Source organism: Dermacentor andersoni, chromosome 4 (assembly GCF_023375885.2).
Source record: "Dermacentor andersoni chromosome 4, qqDerAnde1_hic_scaffold, whole genome shotgun sequence".
NCBI classification, from domain to species: Eukaryota; Metazoa; Arthropoda; class Arachnida; order Ixodida; family Ixodidae; genus Dermacentor; species Dermacentor andersoni.
In genome coordinates, this window is record NC_092817.1 from 106,346,122 (window position 1) to 106,365,144 (window position 19,023).

The 19,023-nt window shown below is 44.7% G+C and overlaps 1 protein-coding gene across 1 annotated transcript in view; it reads right to left on the reverse strand.

Annotated features, from left to right (window-relative positions):
* Bcat (Branched chain amino acid transaminase) overlaps positions 1–19,023 on the reverse strand; it is a 38,933-nt gene continuing 19,910 nt past the window's right edge. Inside the window, exons 9-11 of the mRNA XM_072287896.1 lie at positions 15,572–15,640; positions 7,540–7,686; positions 1–4,945 (exon numbers count right to left, since the gene is read on the reverse strand). Of these exons, the coding sequence (XP_072143997.1) occupies positions 4,904–4,945; positions 7,540–7,686; positions 15,572–15,640 (258 nt within the window). The 3' untranslated portion in view covers positions 1–4,903. The remainder of the gene's footprint in view (positions 4,946–7,539; positions 7,687–15,571; positions 15,641–19,023) is intronic.

The following is a 19,023-nucleotide window of genomic DNA, read 5'->3' on the forward strand; positions in this document are numbered from 1 at the left end:
TACGATTGTGCAGAAGTTATTTATTTACTACAGACTTGCATCTCATACGGACACTTTCAATGTGCAACTGCAAGCAGAATGCTGTCATTCAACACAAATAAGCTCGCCCAGACATTCAATTTGGTCATCCCCATAGTAAACCCACATTTGAAACTGACGACATAGTAACTTGCACTGCATTTGCACAAACTGCTCCAAGAAACTTGGTACAGCAAGCCTCAACGCAGCCTTCAAGCCTCTGTTCCAAACATAGCTTTCATGGTTAGATCAAAATTTTGGAAGTTTTGCCATAAACAATGGAAACATCTCTTTCCAAGGACCATTCAGAATAGTGGCTAGTCGGGTTTGTTGGTACGAACACATTCTTTAGCAAACAGCGCTAATAACGGGACACAGAAAATAGGCACACAACACAGTCGCTGTGTCGTGCGACTAGTTATTCGCGCCGTTTCATAAAGCAAGGACCATTGTATTTAGGTTTTGTTAAGCTATCTAATAATGTTCTACGGTACTTCTCAGATGTTTTTAATGTTTCCAGAAAATAGTTCTTTTGCATTTTCTTTCTTCACAGTGAAAATTTCAGGAAATTTTCTGTGCAGAAGGGCAAGCCGCAAGGACAGTGGTTTGAGTCATGCTGACACAGAAATTATCTTTTTGTTCCCGTTTGAGTTGTGGCGACGAACACCAGGTTTCCTGGTGAAAAATATGGATACACGAAAAGGAGGTCACAAATAAAAATTGCATGTGCAGCATTGTCAACGCATTAGCATGTCTCTGAGGTAAGAGGGGGGGGGTTCCCTCTGGATCCATTGGTGTCTGCAGGCGAGAATCTATGGCTAGATGGTCTGTTGACGCTTCATCAAATTTTGCATTTCGCACATTCAACCTTGCGATTTTCACCAAATCAATCAAATAAACAAGCATTTTCTTTCAAAGCACACACAATTAATTAAAAACTGACCGCCAGACTTTTTATTAACTATTCATTGAGAATCAGATTACAGCACAGAGCATCATGTTCTTTTAAGCTGAGCATTTATTTGGCCAGAAAGCAGCAACAAGGCTGGGTGGCTTGTACACAAGAAATGGTATACAGCTAGTTATTCAATAAAGCTTACAGGTTCAGGTACGGATTTCTCAATAACCATATGTGTTTTCATCGGCTGGCTATTAAAAATAAATTCCGAGATGAATGTCATCAGACATGGCAGCTTTCGCTCAGTCACCAATTTACAAAGGGAAGGCAAACAAAACGTACAAGCTGCCCAGTTGGAAATGGCACCAAAGTTTGTTGTTACACAAGAACGTCAGTGACTCAAATGCAGCTGTCTCTCAGTCAAAATTCTCCGTGTCAATGTTATGACGCAACTGCCTCTGTTAAAACATCCAGTTTGCAGAAGAAATTACTACCGTCACGACAATTTCCTGTTTTCACAGAAATGCAAATTGGTGCCAAAATGCATAAAAATTTCAAATGCCGAAACACAAAACTTCCTTGCTGCCTTCTACATCTGGGAATGTGGTACAAGCTATGAAAGATAAAGCAACATGGGAAGCAAATGTGGGAACAAAGAATTCAATGCCATGCATACAACTTAGAGTAAAATGCACAAGAGTGTCGGCTTCCTTGACAACGTGCCGATGCTATAGACCTGGCAAAATCAGGTTCCTGGTGAGAGCATGCCTGCGAATGTACTCCACCTCACATGATGACAAAAGCGCTACTCTGCTGGCGCAATGCTTTAGGCATCTTTTATCCTTGCTGCTGCTGTCAATGCATTTATGACATGACCACATGGTGAGGTGCAAATGTAATGTTCACGGCTAGTAAAGACAGTGAACCACAAAAGTCCAATGAATAGGGGCCCCCAAATGAAGAAATGTGGTAAGCTAGGCACATTCTGTGACAGTCTCAGTAAAGAGATAGAGAGAGAGATAAACAGGGTGGGAAAGGCAGGAAGGTTACCCAAGAAGACTGATTTCCTATTCTGCACTGGGGGAAGGGTAAAGAGAAACGAAAGACTGAAAGATGAGCAGAGAAAAAAGCAAAGACAAGAAAATTAAATAGAGGAGGTTGGGGACTTCTGTGAGAACGAGAGTCTATAATAGGCTACTCGAACACAAAAACTTAAACGAGTGCCTCGAGTGTCTTGTGGTGTGACGACTGTATAGTTTGGCGTTCCACGACTGTATGCTTCGAAAGCAACCAGTCGTCAAGACGCACCAGTGCAGTTGCAAGTGACCGCCCGATAGTCTCGGTAATTTACCAAATGCACTGCAAGACGGCAGAGTTGACAATCTTGTATGTCTTACTCCATGATGTGCAGTCTTCAACAACAAGCACACTGCTATTAAATCCAGGAAGTGCAGTTCTTGCTGATCACTGATCGCTCGCAACAAGTTGACTGCACAGGCAGCTAGACACAAGAGGACACTCAATTATGGTGCACCGACAAGGCAGAACGAGGCTCTCTTGTTCGAGGTGATGAACACTGTAGTAGCAGCAATGGCGATGGTGGAGGGAAATCAAGCCACGTTGCTTTCTTCACGGTGGTGCCGTGCTGAAGGTTGACCGTCTTTTGTGGCAAGAGGCTCAATGGAAGCACGATTAGGTCTCACTAATAATTTTATAGGTTGGAACAAATTACGTAAGAGTATGGACAAATAAATGTGACATGCCACCGAGCCACCTTAACTACCGGAAGCATAGATGTTTGTTTTCCATTACCACTCGGTGTGGCAATTAATTCCACTTCATTCCGCATGTTAGGCCAGCTTGCAGTTTGCTCAAAGAGATTAGTATAAGATACCTTCCTGCTTTAGAAAAAAAGAAAAAGAAAACACACACACTCTATTATAACTGTCTGGACTCTGATCCTCCACAATTTCTCCAGAACGGAAAGAGGAAAAAAAAAACAAGAAATAAGAAAAGAAAAAGAAAAGGGATGAACATCTAAAGGCCATAAGAGTGGCTTGTTGGTACATGGTTATACTGCGAAAATGCCAAAAAACTTGAAACGCGAACTTTCATGACAAATTTTGCGTGACGAACATTTCAGCATGAAGTGCTGCAGCGTATTCATAACCCCACACTCCAAGGAAGCAAGAGTGGGTGAACGCCGCCAATCGTGCCACCATCCCAGCCCAGGAGGAGTCATTGTGACCAGATGAGCTCGGCCTGGGCGACCAACGAAAGCGAACAGCTCTGCTATGGTCTCATTGGTCTAAGCTCTCCAGCGTGCGCAACCGATTCCAATGTCGGCGTTCGCTGGGTAGCAAACATCTGGAGAGAGTAGACTGACAGCGAACAGCCAGTTTTTGGACGTCGGGCGACAGGCATAGAAGATTTGTTGCTTATTCACTCCGTGGAGATTGGCCTTAAGAGGAAGGCACTTCTGCTTGTAGCTAAAGCAGTTGTTGATGTGCATTTATCACCCCTTAGAAAAAGAAAGACACTTAAGTTACCTCATACCTAAAATGCTTTATATAGTGCACTTACAAAGCATGCAGATGTAGATAATCTCTGGCGAGGACATGAAGAGAAGAAGGGAAGTGCATGCAAAAAAGTATTGAAGTCGTTACAACCATTGTTTTCCTGACTAGACCACACCTTATATTTAGGAGCAGGAGCGTTATCACAGGCATTGCTACCAGTGACATTAACATGTGCTTTGTGCAAGAGTTGAGAAATGCTGGAAGATGCTTGGTCCTGCTCACTCAAGGAAGGACATTACAAGCATGGTGAGAAAACAGGGGCTGTGTTTCTGTAGAAATCAACACAAGCACTAGAAAAGATAATCTAACGTACAGTATACTGTCACGAATATAACACAAATTGCCGAAAAATGCGCCTTATGAAAATGTACATAAAATATGCAAATTCAGCCCTAAACTAACACCAACTGCACAATTTATAGATTATTGCTTTAATTCTACAGAGTTGGTTGCTTCTAACCAAAATTTAACCATAAAAACCATCAGATGGCCCAACATTGAAAAAAAATCAGTGGGTTTAATAAAATTAGTACTTGCAATTAATCATGACTTCATCCTAATGCACACTGACAAAACAAACATACAAAATACGAATCGTGGCACTTAGTTGACTGCCACAAACCAGCAGCATGTGAAAGCATGACAGCATGCATGCGTAGAAAATGCGCAACTTTGGAATTTCTTAAAAAGCACTAAAACGAGATTATTCACTTGCCATACAGCCTCATGTTACGCATACGAATTGCTGTACAACAGGAGAGAAGAGCTATTGAAAACAATTCTCCAAGAACTGGAAAGCACAATACACTGCACACGTGATAAATTTCACGAGATGAAACTCAGGATCATTACGCATCTGTCACATAAGGCGCTGACGCCTGTGAAAACTGAAAAAAAAAGAAAAAAAAAAAGTGAAAAAAAAAAAAAAACGAAAACATTTTTTTCCTTCTTTTTGCACAAGCCATTCGTAACACCACTGCAGTGTTACAATTAGCACTGAACAACACATTCAATGATACTCACAATTTGCCTGTGCAAGACACAACCTCTCACTTGGTTTTGTTTCCACACTATAAGTAACTTTTAAGAAATGTCTTTTTTGTTGTCAGCTGAGTCCACAAAACAGACATGAGGAGAGCAGATGTGGTACAACAGTGACCATAAACACAGGAAATATAAGAACAAGAAATAAAATTACACACACACACATATATATATAGATATATATATATATCTATAAAAAAACAGAAACATGAGAAGGGTGTCTCTTCAGAAGCCATCCACTGTCTCCAGTCTGTTCCCTTATAGCTAACGCATCCAATAGTTCCAGTGGGAAACGTTCCAGTGGGAAACTTTATCCGAGAAAGTATGTAACCATGGCTTGCGCTATTCAGTTTGATGCCCTAGGTCACTCGATTTCTATGCCCCAGCTGTGTGGCACGACTCCGTACTGAAAAACAAGAACAGAGAATACAATCTTAGTAGAGCACATTGCAGCAAAATGACTTTTACTGTGCATTAGCATAAATGCAGAGATTGAGCTGGCACATATACCGTATTTACACGATTGTAAGTCGACCACTTATTTAAAATTTGAAAATCTGAAGTGGGCGGTTGACTTACAATCGAAACCAAAACATGGCACCGTTAAAAAAGCGAGACCAAAGGGAGCTACAACGTAGTTACAATTTTATGTTTGCTCTATGGCCCTACTTGTAGCTTTTCACTATCTCATGTGTTTGTTCGCTTTTCGGAAGGGTTTTTCAACATTTTTGAGAGTTTTACAGTGCACACAACACTCATGAGGGGGTGTCGATAGTTGATGGAAGCGCCACTGTTCCATTCGCAGCGGCACCCTCAGAACGACGGCGCTTGCGGGGAGCAACGGTAGTTCATGGAAGAGCAGACACCGCTCGCAGGTTTCTCTTTGCCTGTGGTGCTCAGCTTTCTCTATAGTTTGACAAAAGGCATTGGTTTGACGCGTTCCACTTGATTGCCGGCTATGTGGTACTTTTATGCTTCCTCAGTCGTCATGAGTGCTCCAGGCCCACTAATCATTCGGCACTTGTTCACAGCAGCGTTCAAGAGGGCTGCCATCCTTTACGCCGAAGAAACAAATCACTGCGCAGCGGGCCGCAAGTTCAATGTTTCTGAATGGGTGGTGCGAGAGTGGCGACTGCAGCGAAGTGAAATTTTCACCTGTGACGGCAAGTGAGGAATTTCCTACGTGCCAAAGTCTGGACGCTTTCCGGAGCTGTAGGCTAAGCCTTTGGCATACTTCGCTGAAATGCGCAATCAGTCCCTGCCAGTGAAGTGCGACATGGTCATGAAATAAGCCTGGATCTTCACCTTTTAAGGACCTGCTCCGCCATGAGTAAGAGTGGCTGACGGAAGAACGCGAAAATACGCCAACCGGACCTGTCAAAAGAGCCTCCCTGACAGCTGTGTGTCGTTGGGTGCACTCGGTGTGGGCTGCTGTTCCACAAGATGTCGTGGTGCGGTCATTTGCCAAATGTGAAATTTCGCGGGATGACAACGCGCTTTGGGACCATAGCAGCGATGACGATGGCAGCACTAGTGAAGATGAGTAGTCCAGTGACTATGTCAGCTACTAATAAATTTTCGTTATCAAATGCGCCCTCGGGTATGCTCTCTCTTTCTTTTTTTTTTCCTGTCACGCGATATGGGCAGGTCGACTTACATTAGAGTTGATTTACAATCGTGTAAATACGGTAAGCATACAGTAAAATCTCACTATATCAAAGCTGAAGGAGGAGCAGAAATTACTTTGTTATAGTATCCACTACTGCAATGCAACAATCATCTGCCCTCATGGCCAACACTCACTTGAGAAGGGCAGGGCCATTGCAGCGAATTAAAAATTTGTGGTATGAAGCCTGAAAATGCACAATAGGTTACACCAAATCCTCGGGAAAGGAGGATAAGAACATAGGAGTACACTGGTGCTTACAATTACGCGGTAGTGGTGATGGTGTGAGCAGGAATAAATGACACTAACTGCGAGACATTTTGGTGTAGAATTGGTGGTCGCACTTGTTGACGTGAACAACGGTCGCTACAAGTTGCTTTTTGGTCACTAGATGCGATCGGTTATGCGACGTTTGTCAACTTCTAGTGCGAATGGGCCCTGAGAGAAACATCCTTACACTGTTCCAAAGCTGTCAAATTGCAGTTAGGAAGAGGTCTTCGGTGGTTCCATACGTAATTACAACAGGGAATTGTGCCAACGTTGCTTGTCGATTTCATAATTTGGTATGTTTGGGGCAAGGCTTTCTACACAGATTCATGCAGTCTTGGGCGGTGAGAAGGATCCCCCTGCTTCTTCATTCACATGAATAACTTGAATACACAAGGGTTATTATTTGCCAGCTAAATTTAACACTGCCTCATCTCAACACCACAGTTCATTAAATGCATTAAATGGCGCCCCTGCATAAGATTGTGCATGCTAATTGCATGTAAAATTCAACGGTGTGAAAACAATAAAATGTGGAGACATGGAAGAGAATGGAGCAAGGCTTTTGAACCATTCTCCTATCTTTATGCTCGGTTGCTCTTGCACTGTTTAATGTGACCTGGACAGCTTTATGAAATTCTGCCAAGCCACAAGCCTGCAGGCTTTGAAATGAAAGACAAGTTTCCAGCAATAACACATAGCATGGTTTCTGCACATTTTTGTTCTTTCTGCACAGCTGCTCTTATGCAAATATCAATCTAAATGGCACAGATGTTTTCTGCAGGGGGCAAACGCAGCCAAGTTTGCGTCTGCACCAGCTTGTTTCGGACACACCCCACACAGATAGAAGCCACCTAGGTAGAAAGCTCGCATTATAATTACTACGTATTTATCCCAGCTTTATGGTGCTATACCTAACCTCCACACAAAGTATGTCATCACCGGTCACCAAACATGAACCAGAGCCACGAGTGACTGGATGGCTTGTAACATTGTCATGCTACCTCAAAACGTTGCCAACATTCTGCCTCCTCTCCCACACATCCCCTCCCATGAGTACAACCCACCTGAATGTCTGAGATGGCCTTCAGCACTCGGCTGGCCAGCGGACTGCTCTGCTCCATGGTGGGAATGTGCAGGTTCTCGCCTCTGTGGTACAGCCGCTCTATTGGGCAGATGACGCAGGCTGTCCCACAGCCAAACATCTCCAGCAACTGTAATGTAGCAATAGGCAATCAATCACTGCCTCGATTGCTCTCTGCCACACATATGGCGATGGCAAGGTTTTTATTTACTGCCTGCTAATTACTCTGCCTTTGACAAGTTCAAAGATTCGCTGAGAACAGGTCCACAAACACTGCACATCCACTGGTATGGTTACAACAGACCTCACTTCAAGAAGTACAAACACAAAAAATTTTGGATCTCGTCTTTTCTGTTGTAATAAGCAGGTAATGACCCGGGAATTATGACATGGCACATCCGTTGCTTCAGCGCATGACAGGTAATTATTTGGAGCCTTGTTTACAGCAACCAGTACAAGTTTCGATTTCAGAGAGCAATGAGAGGTGCGTAACCTTATGCGAGGCTTTGTAAACACTGCTGGTCCTGTGATCACACAGAAGTGTGACGCATACACAGGTGTGCGCAATTCGTGTTGCTATAGTTTTGCTCTGTATATGTGTACATGTGCCGTGCACGATGTCCTCATACTCATTTCGTTGTCCAGCAGCGACAATTTTCTGGAGACAGGAGATGCCACCACATTAGATGTATCTGACCACTTTCAAACCCGTAGGCATATTCAAACTAACCACCCTTCCCACGTGGAAACCCTGCCGAAACGGCTACTTTGCTTTTCTCAGTTGCCAATAGGCGGTGACAAGTCTATTCTAGGGCAGTCTTGGCAGCAGCATGGGTTCCCCATAGCTAAGGAATCTTTGCATCCCCCTCCTCTGCCCCCATTCAAAAAACAGGCAAGTAAGAGAGCTAAATGTTATATTGAACACCCAGAAAATAAAATGCGATCTTATTGCAAAATTTCAGTAAGAACAAAGCAGAAGTAAGCATAATTTCTTTTTTTTTTTCCCTACACTATTTGAAGTGAGAAATACACTAGCAGGATACAGACAGCATTCTGCCATGAGTGCCAGGCGACAAAGACTGGCATCACAGCCCGCATAGCGGCACAGCACCCCTGGATGAGCAACGGCGCAAGCAGCATGGCTTGCTCGGTGCACGGTAGGCAGAATTGCAACAAAAACTTATGATATAATAATGTCGTTTTGGCCTCAAATGTTTACAAGGTATCTCACAGTGATGTCAACGTTGCCAGGTGCTGCACACTGCCGTTGACTGCCCGCACATACTTTAAAATTGAATTTAATAATGTTTCAAGCTATTGATATGTTGTAGGCGTCTTTCCGCAGACATTGATCTTGCAAATTATTTCAACTACAAGATTATGTGCCAGTACTACTCCTTTTAAGGTCATGAAACACTAGAAATACAAAGAATGAGAGTTAAGGGGGGACGTGAGCCTCGAGCAATGTACAGTCACGCGCAATATGACTTGCAACACTCTTGTTCGTGGTTGAAGGGGCTTTAGGGCTACGCGGCGGCTCTCACATGTGAAATAGCGCTTTAATAAATACCACTAATTGAAGCTGTGTTTAGGTCGGGAACTTACCCTGTGTCTGCTCAGCCGTACAGTCTTAGAGCCACGTCGACCATGGGCACCGGTGTTGCAGGTCATATTGCACATGGCTGTACTATTATTGCTATTGCTACTAGAGGGATGAAAATTATTGGTAATGTGTAATTTAAAGGGGCCCTGAACCTATCTTTATTGAAGTCAGGAAATCCATTTGAAGCTAAAATGGACTATTTGAAAAATACTTTGCTGCAAAAAGTATGTCGACGCATTCAGCAGAAGCGGAGTCACTGGCAACTTTGATCACTTTCGCAGTGCTCCCACTCCTTCTTCAATGCTTTGCACTGGGAAGGTTACAGTGTAGTGAGGAGGAGGAGGAGGAAAAACATTTATTTAAAAAAAAAAAGAAGAAGAAGAAGAAAGGACCAGCAGGTGTCTTTCTGCTTGTGCGGGAGGTGCCCTTAGTCTGCGGCTCTTGCTGTCTCCCGGGCCCGCTGCACTAATTGCTGCTAGTTACGAGGGTCAGAACCAGTCAGCATGGCCTCCCACTGCTTGGGTGTGGGGTTGTTGGGTATTTGCGGGGCTGCCTTCACGTTGAGGCACGCCCATGTGGTGTGATATAGGGAGGCGTAGTTGTTACAAAGGGGACATTTGTATGAGTATAGTGTAGGGTGTATTGCGTGTAGTCTGCTTAAATGGGGGTATGTATTGGTTTGTAGTTGTCGCCATGTTACAGAGTCTTCACATGAGAGGGTCTTATGTGTAGGTGGGTATTGTCGTCTGTCCAATCTGTGGTGTTGTAGTATGGCGTTGTATTGTAAAGGTACGGGCTCCATAGATGTGGCCGTATCCCTCTCTTGTGGGGCCCGGGAGGCATGAGCTCGGGCTACAGCGTGCGCACGCTGATTTCGACGGAGAGACTCATGTCCTGGAGTCCATACTATTTCAATGTCTGGAAATTGGGAGGCTTGTTTGAGAAGTCGGTGAGCGATTGAAGATATTCTGCCTCTCGCGTAGCTACGGCAAGTGGCCTGGGAGTCAGTAATAATCGTGACGTACTTGATGGTCAGACTAGAGGCGATGGCCAAGGTGATGGCCGTTTCCTCCGCTACGAGGGCGCTGGCGGTGCGGACCGTCATCGAGACCACCTCTTGAAGGTTATGGTCGACAATGCTGGCTGTCATGGCTGCTTTTTGGGGGTACTGCACGGCATCTGTATATAATGTGGTGGGGAGACTGCCATATTTTGTCTGTAAAGTCTTTGCGTGAGCTTGGCGAAGACCAGCATGATGTTCCGAGCGCATGCTTCTGGGAATAGGGGCTACCTCGATGTGCTCCCGGAAGTTGGGGACCACATGGATTGCTTGTTGGGGTAGCCTAGGCGCGCTAGCACTGTTCTTCCTGTTGGTGCGAGGGCTAGGCGTTCTTGTTGGCTTGTGAGGTGGGCGTCTATAATTTCTCTTATTGTATTATGGACTTCTAGGGCTTCAAGTTTGAGTGTCACTGTTCCCGGTGGTAGGCCGAGTGCTTGCTTGTATACTTTCCGAAGAAGTACGTCTAATTGATCTGTATCCTTGGGAGTGAGGGGCAAGTACAGGGCAGCGTAGGCAATGAGGCTGATTATCAGGGCCTGGACAAGCTGTGTTGTCGTCTTCTTTCAGTCCGTATTGTTTGGTGGTGATGCGGCTGACCATTCGCATGATTTGGAAGGTGGTCTGCTTGAGAGACGTTGGATGGTGTATTCGCCTCCACCGTCCTGTTGTATGTGGAGGCCGAGAATGCGGACGCGGTTTACTGTGGGTATTTCTTTTGCCGTCGAGGGCGAGCGTGATGTGGGGTATTTCATTGAGTTTTCTTCGCGATTTCTGTCGAACGACTAATAGTTTTGACTTCTCGGGGGAGAACAGTGGAGCAAAGCATGCCCACAACACTCCGCCTACTAAACGCAGCCGGAGTGTAGTGTCTGAACGTAGGCAGAATATTATAGATTTACTGCACTGCTTGGAGAGCAACTATGCCTCTCAGAAAATTGTTGACCACCCAAAGAATTGTTTTCAGAAAGGAGGAAAAAAACTAATCACCATGTGAAGAAAGCATTTTATTCTCCTGAATGCAGGAAATCGTCATAGCCAATCGCTCAGAAGGCTTCAGTGGAGTAATCTAGATGGGGCTTTCCTCGCTGCCTCCACTTTGCAGCTGCTTGAAAAGCTGTTGAGAACACTCGCTTTCTCTCTGCACCAACAGTGCGACGGCATTCAGTTTCAGTGGTCCTCAGACTACCTTTAGAGGTCTGTTCTAACTGCAACTCTCTCAATATGCTTGAGCTGGTCTCATGGGTGCCATAACTGAAGTGCATCACAGTCTCTGCAACTGATGCCTCAACTGCAAACAATGATGCCTTTTTTCTTTAGGAGCAGGTCTCCAAATCAAAGAGTGCAGTGTCTCATTAGTATTGTGCGTCTGCCCTCATTGGCACCGTTGTAGCCGCAGCTTCTTGTCAGCCAGATGCTTCAAAGATTGGGCGCAGTGCACTGCTGACGGCTTCTGGCAGGTTGTACCTGTTTTTTGATGATGGCTCATTCCTTGCTGTGACGGAGTTATACTTGCACCACGAGTTGGGACCGTGCGGGCAGAAGTTGTAATTGGGCTGCTCATCTGTCGATGTAATGCGCTAGAATGTGGCCCATACTGCACCATACATTTTGCCCATGTTTTCAGCAAGACTCGATTGTCCATCGATGATAGTTGAAGATCTTCGTGATCAGGTCCCCGGTCAGCTGTCCTTAACCACTAATGCGCTGTCCATATTCATCAGACTTGCGCTTTCGGACAAGGTTAAGAAGTGGCGTGCCCACGCACTTCTGTGCGCGTGATTTGTGCGCGTGATTTGTGCAGCCTCCTTTTTTAACTGGAATAGGGCTATAAACATTGCCTTCATCAATGGAATCAAATGACTTGCTGTGACCATCTTAGAGCATGGTGGTATAACTGAGCCCATGCAACGAGAGTGAACCTTGAAACAATATCTTTGCTGTTTCAACTTCCATTTGGCCTGCCTTGCAGCCTGTGTTTTAATTGGCAGGAATGTTTTGCCTTCCATTCATCACAGCCTGGGCTGTCTGGTTGTGGTCCACCCTCACAGCAGAGGCAAAAATTGGAGAGGACCACATAATCAAGCATATACCTCGAAAACAGCTCAATTACAGTAGCTATCCTAAGGTGAGAAGAGTGACATCTGTTGTGCAATGTGCCATCAAAACTAATGGCAATGTTTCCCAGGTTTCCAAAAGTTAGTTCTTTGTAAAGCTCTTTTACGGTAGAAGCAAATTTTTCTAAGTTCTCAACGCATGCTCTGGTTGCTGCTGGGCTGAGCTTGCTTTTCAATTCTGGTATGTCTTGTTGTACATACTTCTGTGGGAAACTCAAGTTGCGGAAAAAAAATGTCCGCTAGGGCAGTCTGCCCGTTTCCTGTGCTCTCCACACTGTGCACCACCGGAAGGTTCATTTTACGTGTGTTGCAGTTCACCAAAACTGCAACTTGTCAAGAACCCCAGTGCCAACAATGTTCACCACAATTGCTGCATAACAATTTCAGTTTCATGGCTATGCCATACTCACGCATGTCCCTTTCAAGGACATGTGTTCACTGCACACCCAACAAGCAGGAACATCCAGCAAGCTGTTCACGGCATCCAGGCCTATAACCGTATATGTCGTGGGCAAACTTAGGGCACCGCACTCACTCACCAGGCACTTTGTTTTTCCTTCCATTGTCGAAACCGATACGAGTTCCGAAATTCTCTGCCGGACTTGCTGCTTAAAAACTGCACCAGTTAAAAAAGTGGAATCAAACCTTGTCCGCTAGGGTCCCATGGCTGGCACGGCTATGTCGTTCTGCCGGACTGCTATCGAAACTGTCGGGGCAACGCTCATGGGGCCCGCGTCGGTTGCCAGCACACATTCCCTCGATGTCGATATCTCTGCTGATGTTCTGACGCTCAACTTTTATCTCCATTGATGGAGCGATGCCTCTTTTCGCTTCACGGCGGATTTTCGATGCTTTTGCAAAACGTGCAGCGAAATTTCCTATATGCACTGGGCATAGTGCTCAACGGTGTTCAATGACAGTCTATGGCAAGATGGCAGCGGCCTTGTTTGTGCCAGAAGCCACCGAAACAACTAACAGCCAATGAGATAGCAAGTTTTAGTTATTTTTTCTTGTTTGATAGCCCATAGGCAGCATAGATTTGAATGTTCGTGTTTGGTGGGTAAGAAAGCCCGAAGGACACACTGTCAGAGGTGATCAATATTGCCACACTGTGGTGAATGGCTGCGAAGTTGCGAACAGCGGGAAATTGGTATTTTGGGGGCGTTTCTCAGGAATAAAAATCACGTGTTTGCATAGTAACTATTACTATTTAGCAAAGCTATGCATTCTCCAGCACTAAATTTTTGTGAGTAGGTGCAAAATTATGCACTGAATACAATTATGGCAAAATTAAAGAAATACAACTTCACTATTTTTGTCTTCGAGACCCGTGTTCCCCCTTAATTGAATACTATAGGCAACTTTTTTAGAAGAACAGGTAATAATCTTTATTTACCCTTTAATAATTTTTAACAACTGAATCAATACCACATGCCACCTAAGCACACCCAACAATTTTTTAATGCTTATGTAAGCACTGTCCTGTTCCATCAGTCAATGCTTAGCAAACATCCATGCAGTGCTATGCTGCTGCAGTATCAGAAGCTTCATGGACAGATCTTTACAACAAACGCTGTTTTGTTTCCAGCCAGCCGATTACCTAACACATGGTACTTGCATAAAGAAGTTACTACTGTGTTTTATACCAAATCCTAAACTGCCTTGTTCAAGAAAACTGGTTTTGATTCCACCCAACAGGCATGGTGTGCAGTTTCGGTGCTGGACATAGATTTGAGTGAAGGGACCGCAATCTCAATTGAGTCTTTGCGTATATGAGATACGACCACTTTCGTGCTCAGCACCAGATGTGTTGGTGTCTACAGGCGACAGCGTGCACTGGAGAAATGCTGCTGCATGCATGGAGCACTGTTGCTCTGCGTCCCGTGCCAAGTTACGCAAAGTCTCGCAAAATCGGTCGTATCTCGGAAAGCAATTGACCGAGAATACTGCTCCATGGCAGTGCTGCCACAGCCAATCGACGTGTGCGGCACACTTTGTACTGTTGGCAATGTGGTTCAATATCCTCGAGCAAGCTTGCCAAAGTATGCTAATGGACTTTTGACGGTAAGGTTTAGCTCTGCGATGCACTGCCTATCTGTGCTGTCTTATTTTGCAACAACTAAATTCTTGCAAAAGCACATTTTTTCACGCTCCCCAACGATTTCGTTATTGCAAGGTTCAGCTGTATCACCAACTTTGCAGGAAAGAAGTGCTTCATCTGAGGCGTTAGGTAGACTGATATTGCCGAGTTATTGCCGAGGCCATCGTGTCAAAACTGAGTTTGAATCAGCCCCGGAATATCATTTGGTGTTCTTTTTCCCAGTGGACCAAAGGGTATGTTTTACAAAGCAAATGTTACTGCGAGGACATTAGGAACTTTTGCAAGGCAACCAATTTTAAAATTAGAAATTGATTTCAAGGGAGCAACTGCTATCTGTGTTGTTTTTTTTTTTTAAAGGCCAGCAGTCCCAAAAATTTGTTTACAGATACTTCTGCTTCATTCTGTTCTCCAGTAAACATTTTGTTATGGTCCACACAACAAGGGCATTTTGCATTTGCCGGGTGCACAGCCCAATATGCAGCACATTTCACTGCAGTAGTGTAGTGCAGATGTCACATGCAGCCTCCTACGCCCAACACAGGCTGTTTAGGCTGTGCTACTTAAATTCACTTTGAGCTTTCTGCCTACACAAGGTTTCACCAGTCTGTCCAGCCAGCAGATAAACTCGGTAAGCACTTGCCTTAAGTACCAGCTACAATGCTGTTTATAGGGCCGTTGGCTTAGTCAGTAGTCTCTGCAAGTTATCTATGGCCTAATGCTTGAAAAGGACCACTGGTATAACGTAATGATGGCAGGCTTCCTGCAGCGGCTCACCGTTCACTGGTGGCAAATTTTCGTCACTTCCATACATCACAGTGCCCACTGGCACTCAAAAAAGCTAACATATCACCTCACCAATGAGAGTAAAAGTACAGACAAGGAATGCTGGTAGCTTTGTTCGCAGCCAATGTGTGTGCTACATCACATGGGCAGTTCATGTCTGAAAATTCAACTGGGACAGTGCACAGCATACAAAATTATGGTTGCTGTTAGACATGTTGGCTTTATGAAAAGGTCGAGCAGCTGCGGCTAGCTGAAGTACTCAAGGAAGTCCACCAAAGACCAGCTGTCTGAAACAATTGGTCAGTGACTGTAAAAGTACAACGAACAAGAGAGAGCAAATGCCTGAACACTCACCCTGTTTTCTTTAATGGCCTCCCTTATTTCTGCCATGGTAATTTTACGCTCAGAGACCTTGAATTCATTCTGCAAGGAGAGCGATGAAGACAGCGCAAGAGCTTTCAATTCAGGACTGCTTCTAAATAACTGGATACACAATCAAACCAAATCATCGTCATGGCCAGCCGATGCTGGACCAGTATTTTCTTTTTTTGTTTTTTTTTGTTTCCAATGGTGTGACGACTTGCGAAGCCAAGATTGCAGTAATGTGGTTTACAATAATGTCACAGCATGACGATGCCTAGACACACAATTCATAAGCTGAGTGGCATTTTCTTGTTCTGCTGACTTACCACTAGCACATCTTGAAGCATATATGTGAGACCATGACCCCAAATTGGGCATGTCTAAAGCAGTTTCTGAACCGCCACAACAGACGACAAGGCAGTGGTGCATTCCGTTCACTGCCTTGACGGTTGCCGCTTTTCACTGCTCACTAGCCACATTGCAAGCAAATGATGAATTCACTGTTGAGTGATGCTATTCTTTCCTTTTGCTTATCACAAAGGCTACATGCATGAGATGTGCACATACTTCATTAAATTGAAACTAAAAGTAAAGGATTACATCGCTAAACTCTAAAAAATTAATGTTTTACAAATCAAAGATCACAAAATGAAAAATGCTTGTCATATCATGAGCTTCACTAAACTGAAGTTCACAATAATGAAGTTTCACTATAATGACAGAAGAATTACTATTACAGCTGTAGACAACTTGCCGGAAATTTATGATAAAATACTCTTTCACAGGGCTAATACTGTTACTCTAACATAGCACTGTGTGGAGCAGGCACCTTTTAGGTTGAGGTTCCTTAAGATGAGTTTGACCATAAGCTTATATACAGTCGCCGACTGATTTTTCAGACATGCTTGATTATTCAGTCTGCTTCGCGGCACCACCATTCTCCCCATAGACCATAACGTCTAACAACTCCGGACACCTTGCAATCTCTCGTCTGATTTGTAGAAAGTCCGGACACCTTGCAACCTCTCGTCTGATTTGTCGGGCACTCCTTAAGCCAACTCGATCGAGAGCACCATGCACCGACTCTGACTGGTGCATGGTTCGACTTGCTGAACGCCATTTTTGTTTTGAACGGAGCCTCCGTGCTGCCCCACGAAGTGGCGCTACTGCAAATCCCTGCTCATCATCATCGTTTCTGCCCTGCTCGTAACTACAGCAGTTCCAGTCTCAGCTTAGTAAGCCATGTCAAGACAATCCAGCAGCCGATTCGTTTCTTTGTTTGTGCACAACGCAGCGAGTAGGCCAAATTTTTCGTTTGTGCGACTGGTGTCGGCGTGGCGATGTTTGCTTTGTGTGCTGTGTCGGGGTTGCGGTGATGCAACGTGGAATACGGAAACATTGCGTCGAGTGTCTAATGGCACCGACAGTGCCCGCGCAGACTGCACTAGGGAATGCTGGCAAGCGGGTGCCAGGAAGCCTAGGATTTGTCGCCTTTTGATGTGCTCCCTACTGACGCCGAAATTGTTCTGCCGAGACCTGCGCAGTGGTTGCATAGCGATTTCGGACCCTGTCTCATTTGACAGTTTCACAAGTGCTGACACTGCTGTACTGACATGCGCAGAACTCGACGACGGTGAGATCATTCGTCAGGTTTCTGCTGCGCCGCCGGATGATGACTCCCGAATCGGAAGGTGACGCGCCATGTGCTACGCTGCCATCGCATGCTAAGCGTGTACAAGCAGTGACTGTGCTTTCATCCGCCTATAGTGACCGTATGACCCTCCCCGAGATTTAGGCTAATCTGATTGCGCATAAACGGCGCATTCATGATTTCTTCAAGCTTACTGCCGAGCCCGAATAAGTGCGTGAAAATAAAGGATTTCTTTTTTTTTTCTTTATCTACTTTTTCGGACACTTGCTTATTCGGACATTTCCGCAGTCCCCATGAGATCCGAATAAACGGTCAGCGACTGTATAGCATATTTACTTGCATAATGATCTAACTCTTTTGTAAAAAAAAAATTATGCATATTTGGCAGTGCGATCATAACGGGGGTTAAATTTCCTGCGAAAATATGTATTTTTTTTCATCCCGCGTTTGCTGCGGGGATGACAACAGGTCAACAAGCAGGCTGCTGCCGCTGTAACAGTGCGGGACACCAAAACAGATATGGCGGCCGGCGGAGCAAGCCGAACGCGCCGAACACGATTTTTGTTCTTCTCGTGAGCACATTACGCGCATTGAAACAGTTTCTTCCGTATCAGTAATGAATAATATTGTTAATTTCGGTAAGTTTGCGGCACTAATACAGCCATGTCCACTTTGAGGGGACAGAAACAGAGATGGGCGCGCGTAGCTACCAGTGACATAGGAACACATGGCGGGCATGCTGCGGAAACTGCAGCATGTGTCTTCACTACTATCCTAATACGGCACGTTTCCGCTAAGGGTGGGCGAATATCTTAGCTGTGTTACAAGCGTTGGCATATGAATAGGGTACACTTCTAACGAATTAGTGTAAACGTGACCACTACAGTTGCCGCTCGCAATTCGTTGCATGCTGACGAGTGCAGACGAGAAGAATCAAAAGGCGCCTTTTTTGTTGTTGTTGGCCAAAACCATTATGAAGCCTACAAGTAATAAAGACAAGGCAAGTTTGGTAGTAGCTTTTTTTTTTTTGTGTGGGAGTGGGGAAAGTGAAGAAAGGAATGAAATTGGGCATCTGCTTAAGAACGTTTGGTGCATGCAGACCGCTTGGTATGTCTTCAAGAGTTGTTCGCGTAGCATTCGACAGCATTCGACAGATGGTAAAAGCAATCATCATTAGCTAGACTTGGCACACGACATATCGCTGCGACAAGTTTGGGGTGCAATCATTACATGGGAAAGAAAAAAAAATCAAATTTTGTCGACAAAATTCAGGGATGCGATCATTATGCGAGTAAATACGGTAAGTATAACTTTGCATCACTGTATAACAAACAGGTTCTTTAAATTTTAGTTACTAGTCTTCAAAGGCAGACTTCTTAAGTAATGAATATACTAACTTGCTACACAACAAACTCATTTGTTATGTAACAAGTTAGTGTACTCCTATAGCTTTAGAACCAATGATGCATAATTTTTTTTTACAGCAAGCTCTTAAAGGGAGTTCTGCAATAGATTTTCTGTGGCGGTTTGCGACGAAGTGGTTGATTACAAATGTAAATGCAATGCAACGTGTATTGAAGGCCCAAATTTGCTTTGAAATGTAATCAAATATGATTTTACAATAAAAGTTACCTTGTGTCAGCCAGGACGGCTGTGGCGATGAAAGCAGACGCTGTCATGCTGCAATGCAGCCTGTGTGGGAGTCGCCAAAAACAGCCAGCCAAAACTGCGCTCGAATGCAGCGGCAGTTGCTGCGTCCGAGCGAGGCTATGAGCCAGCAAACAGACTCTCA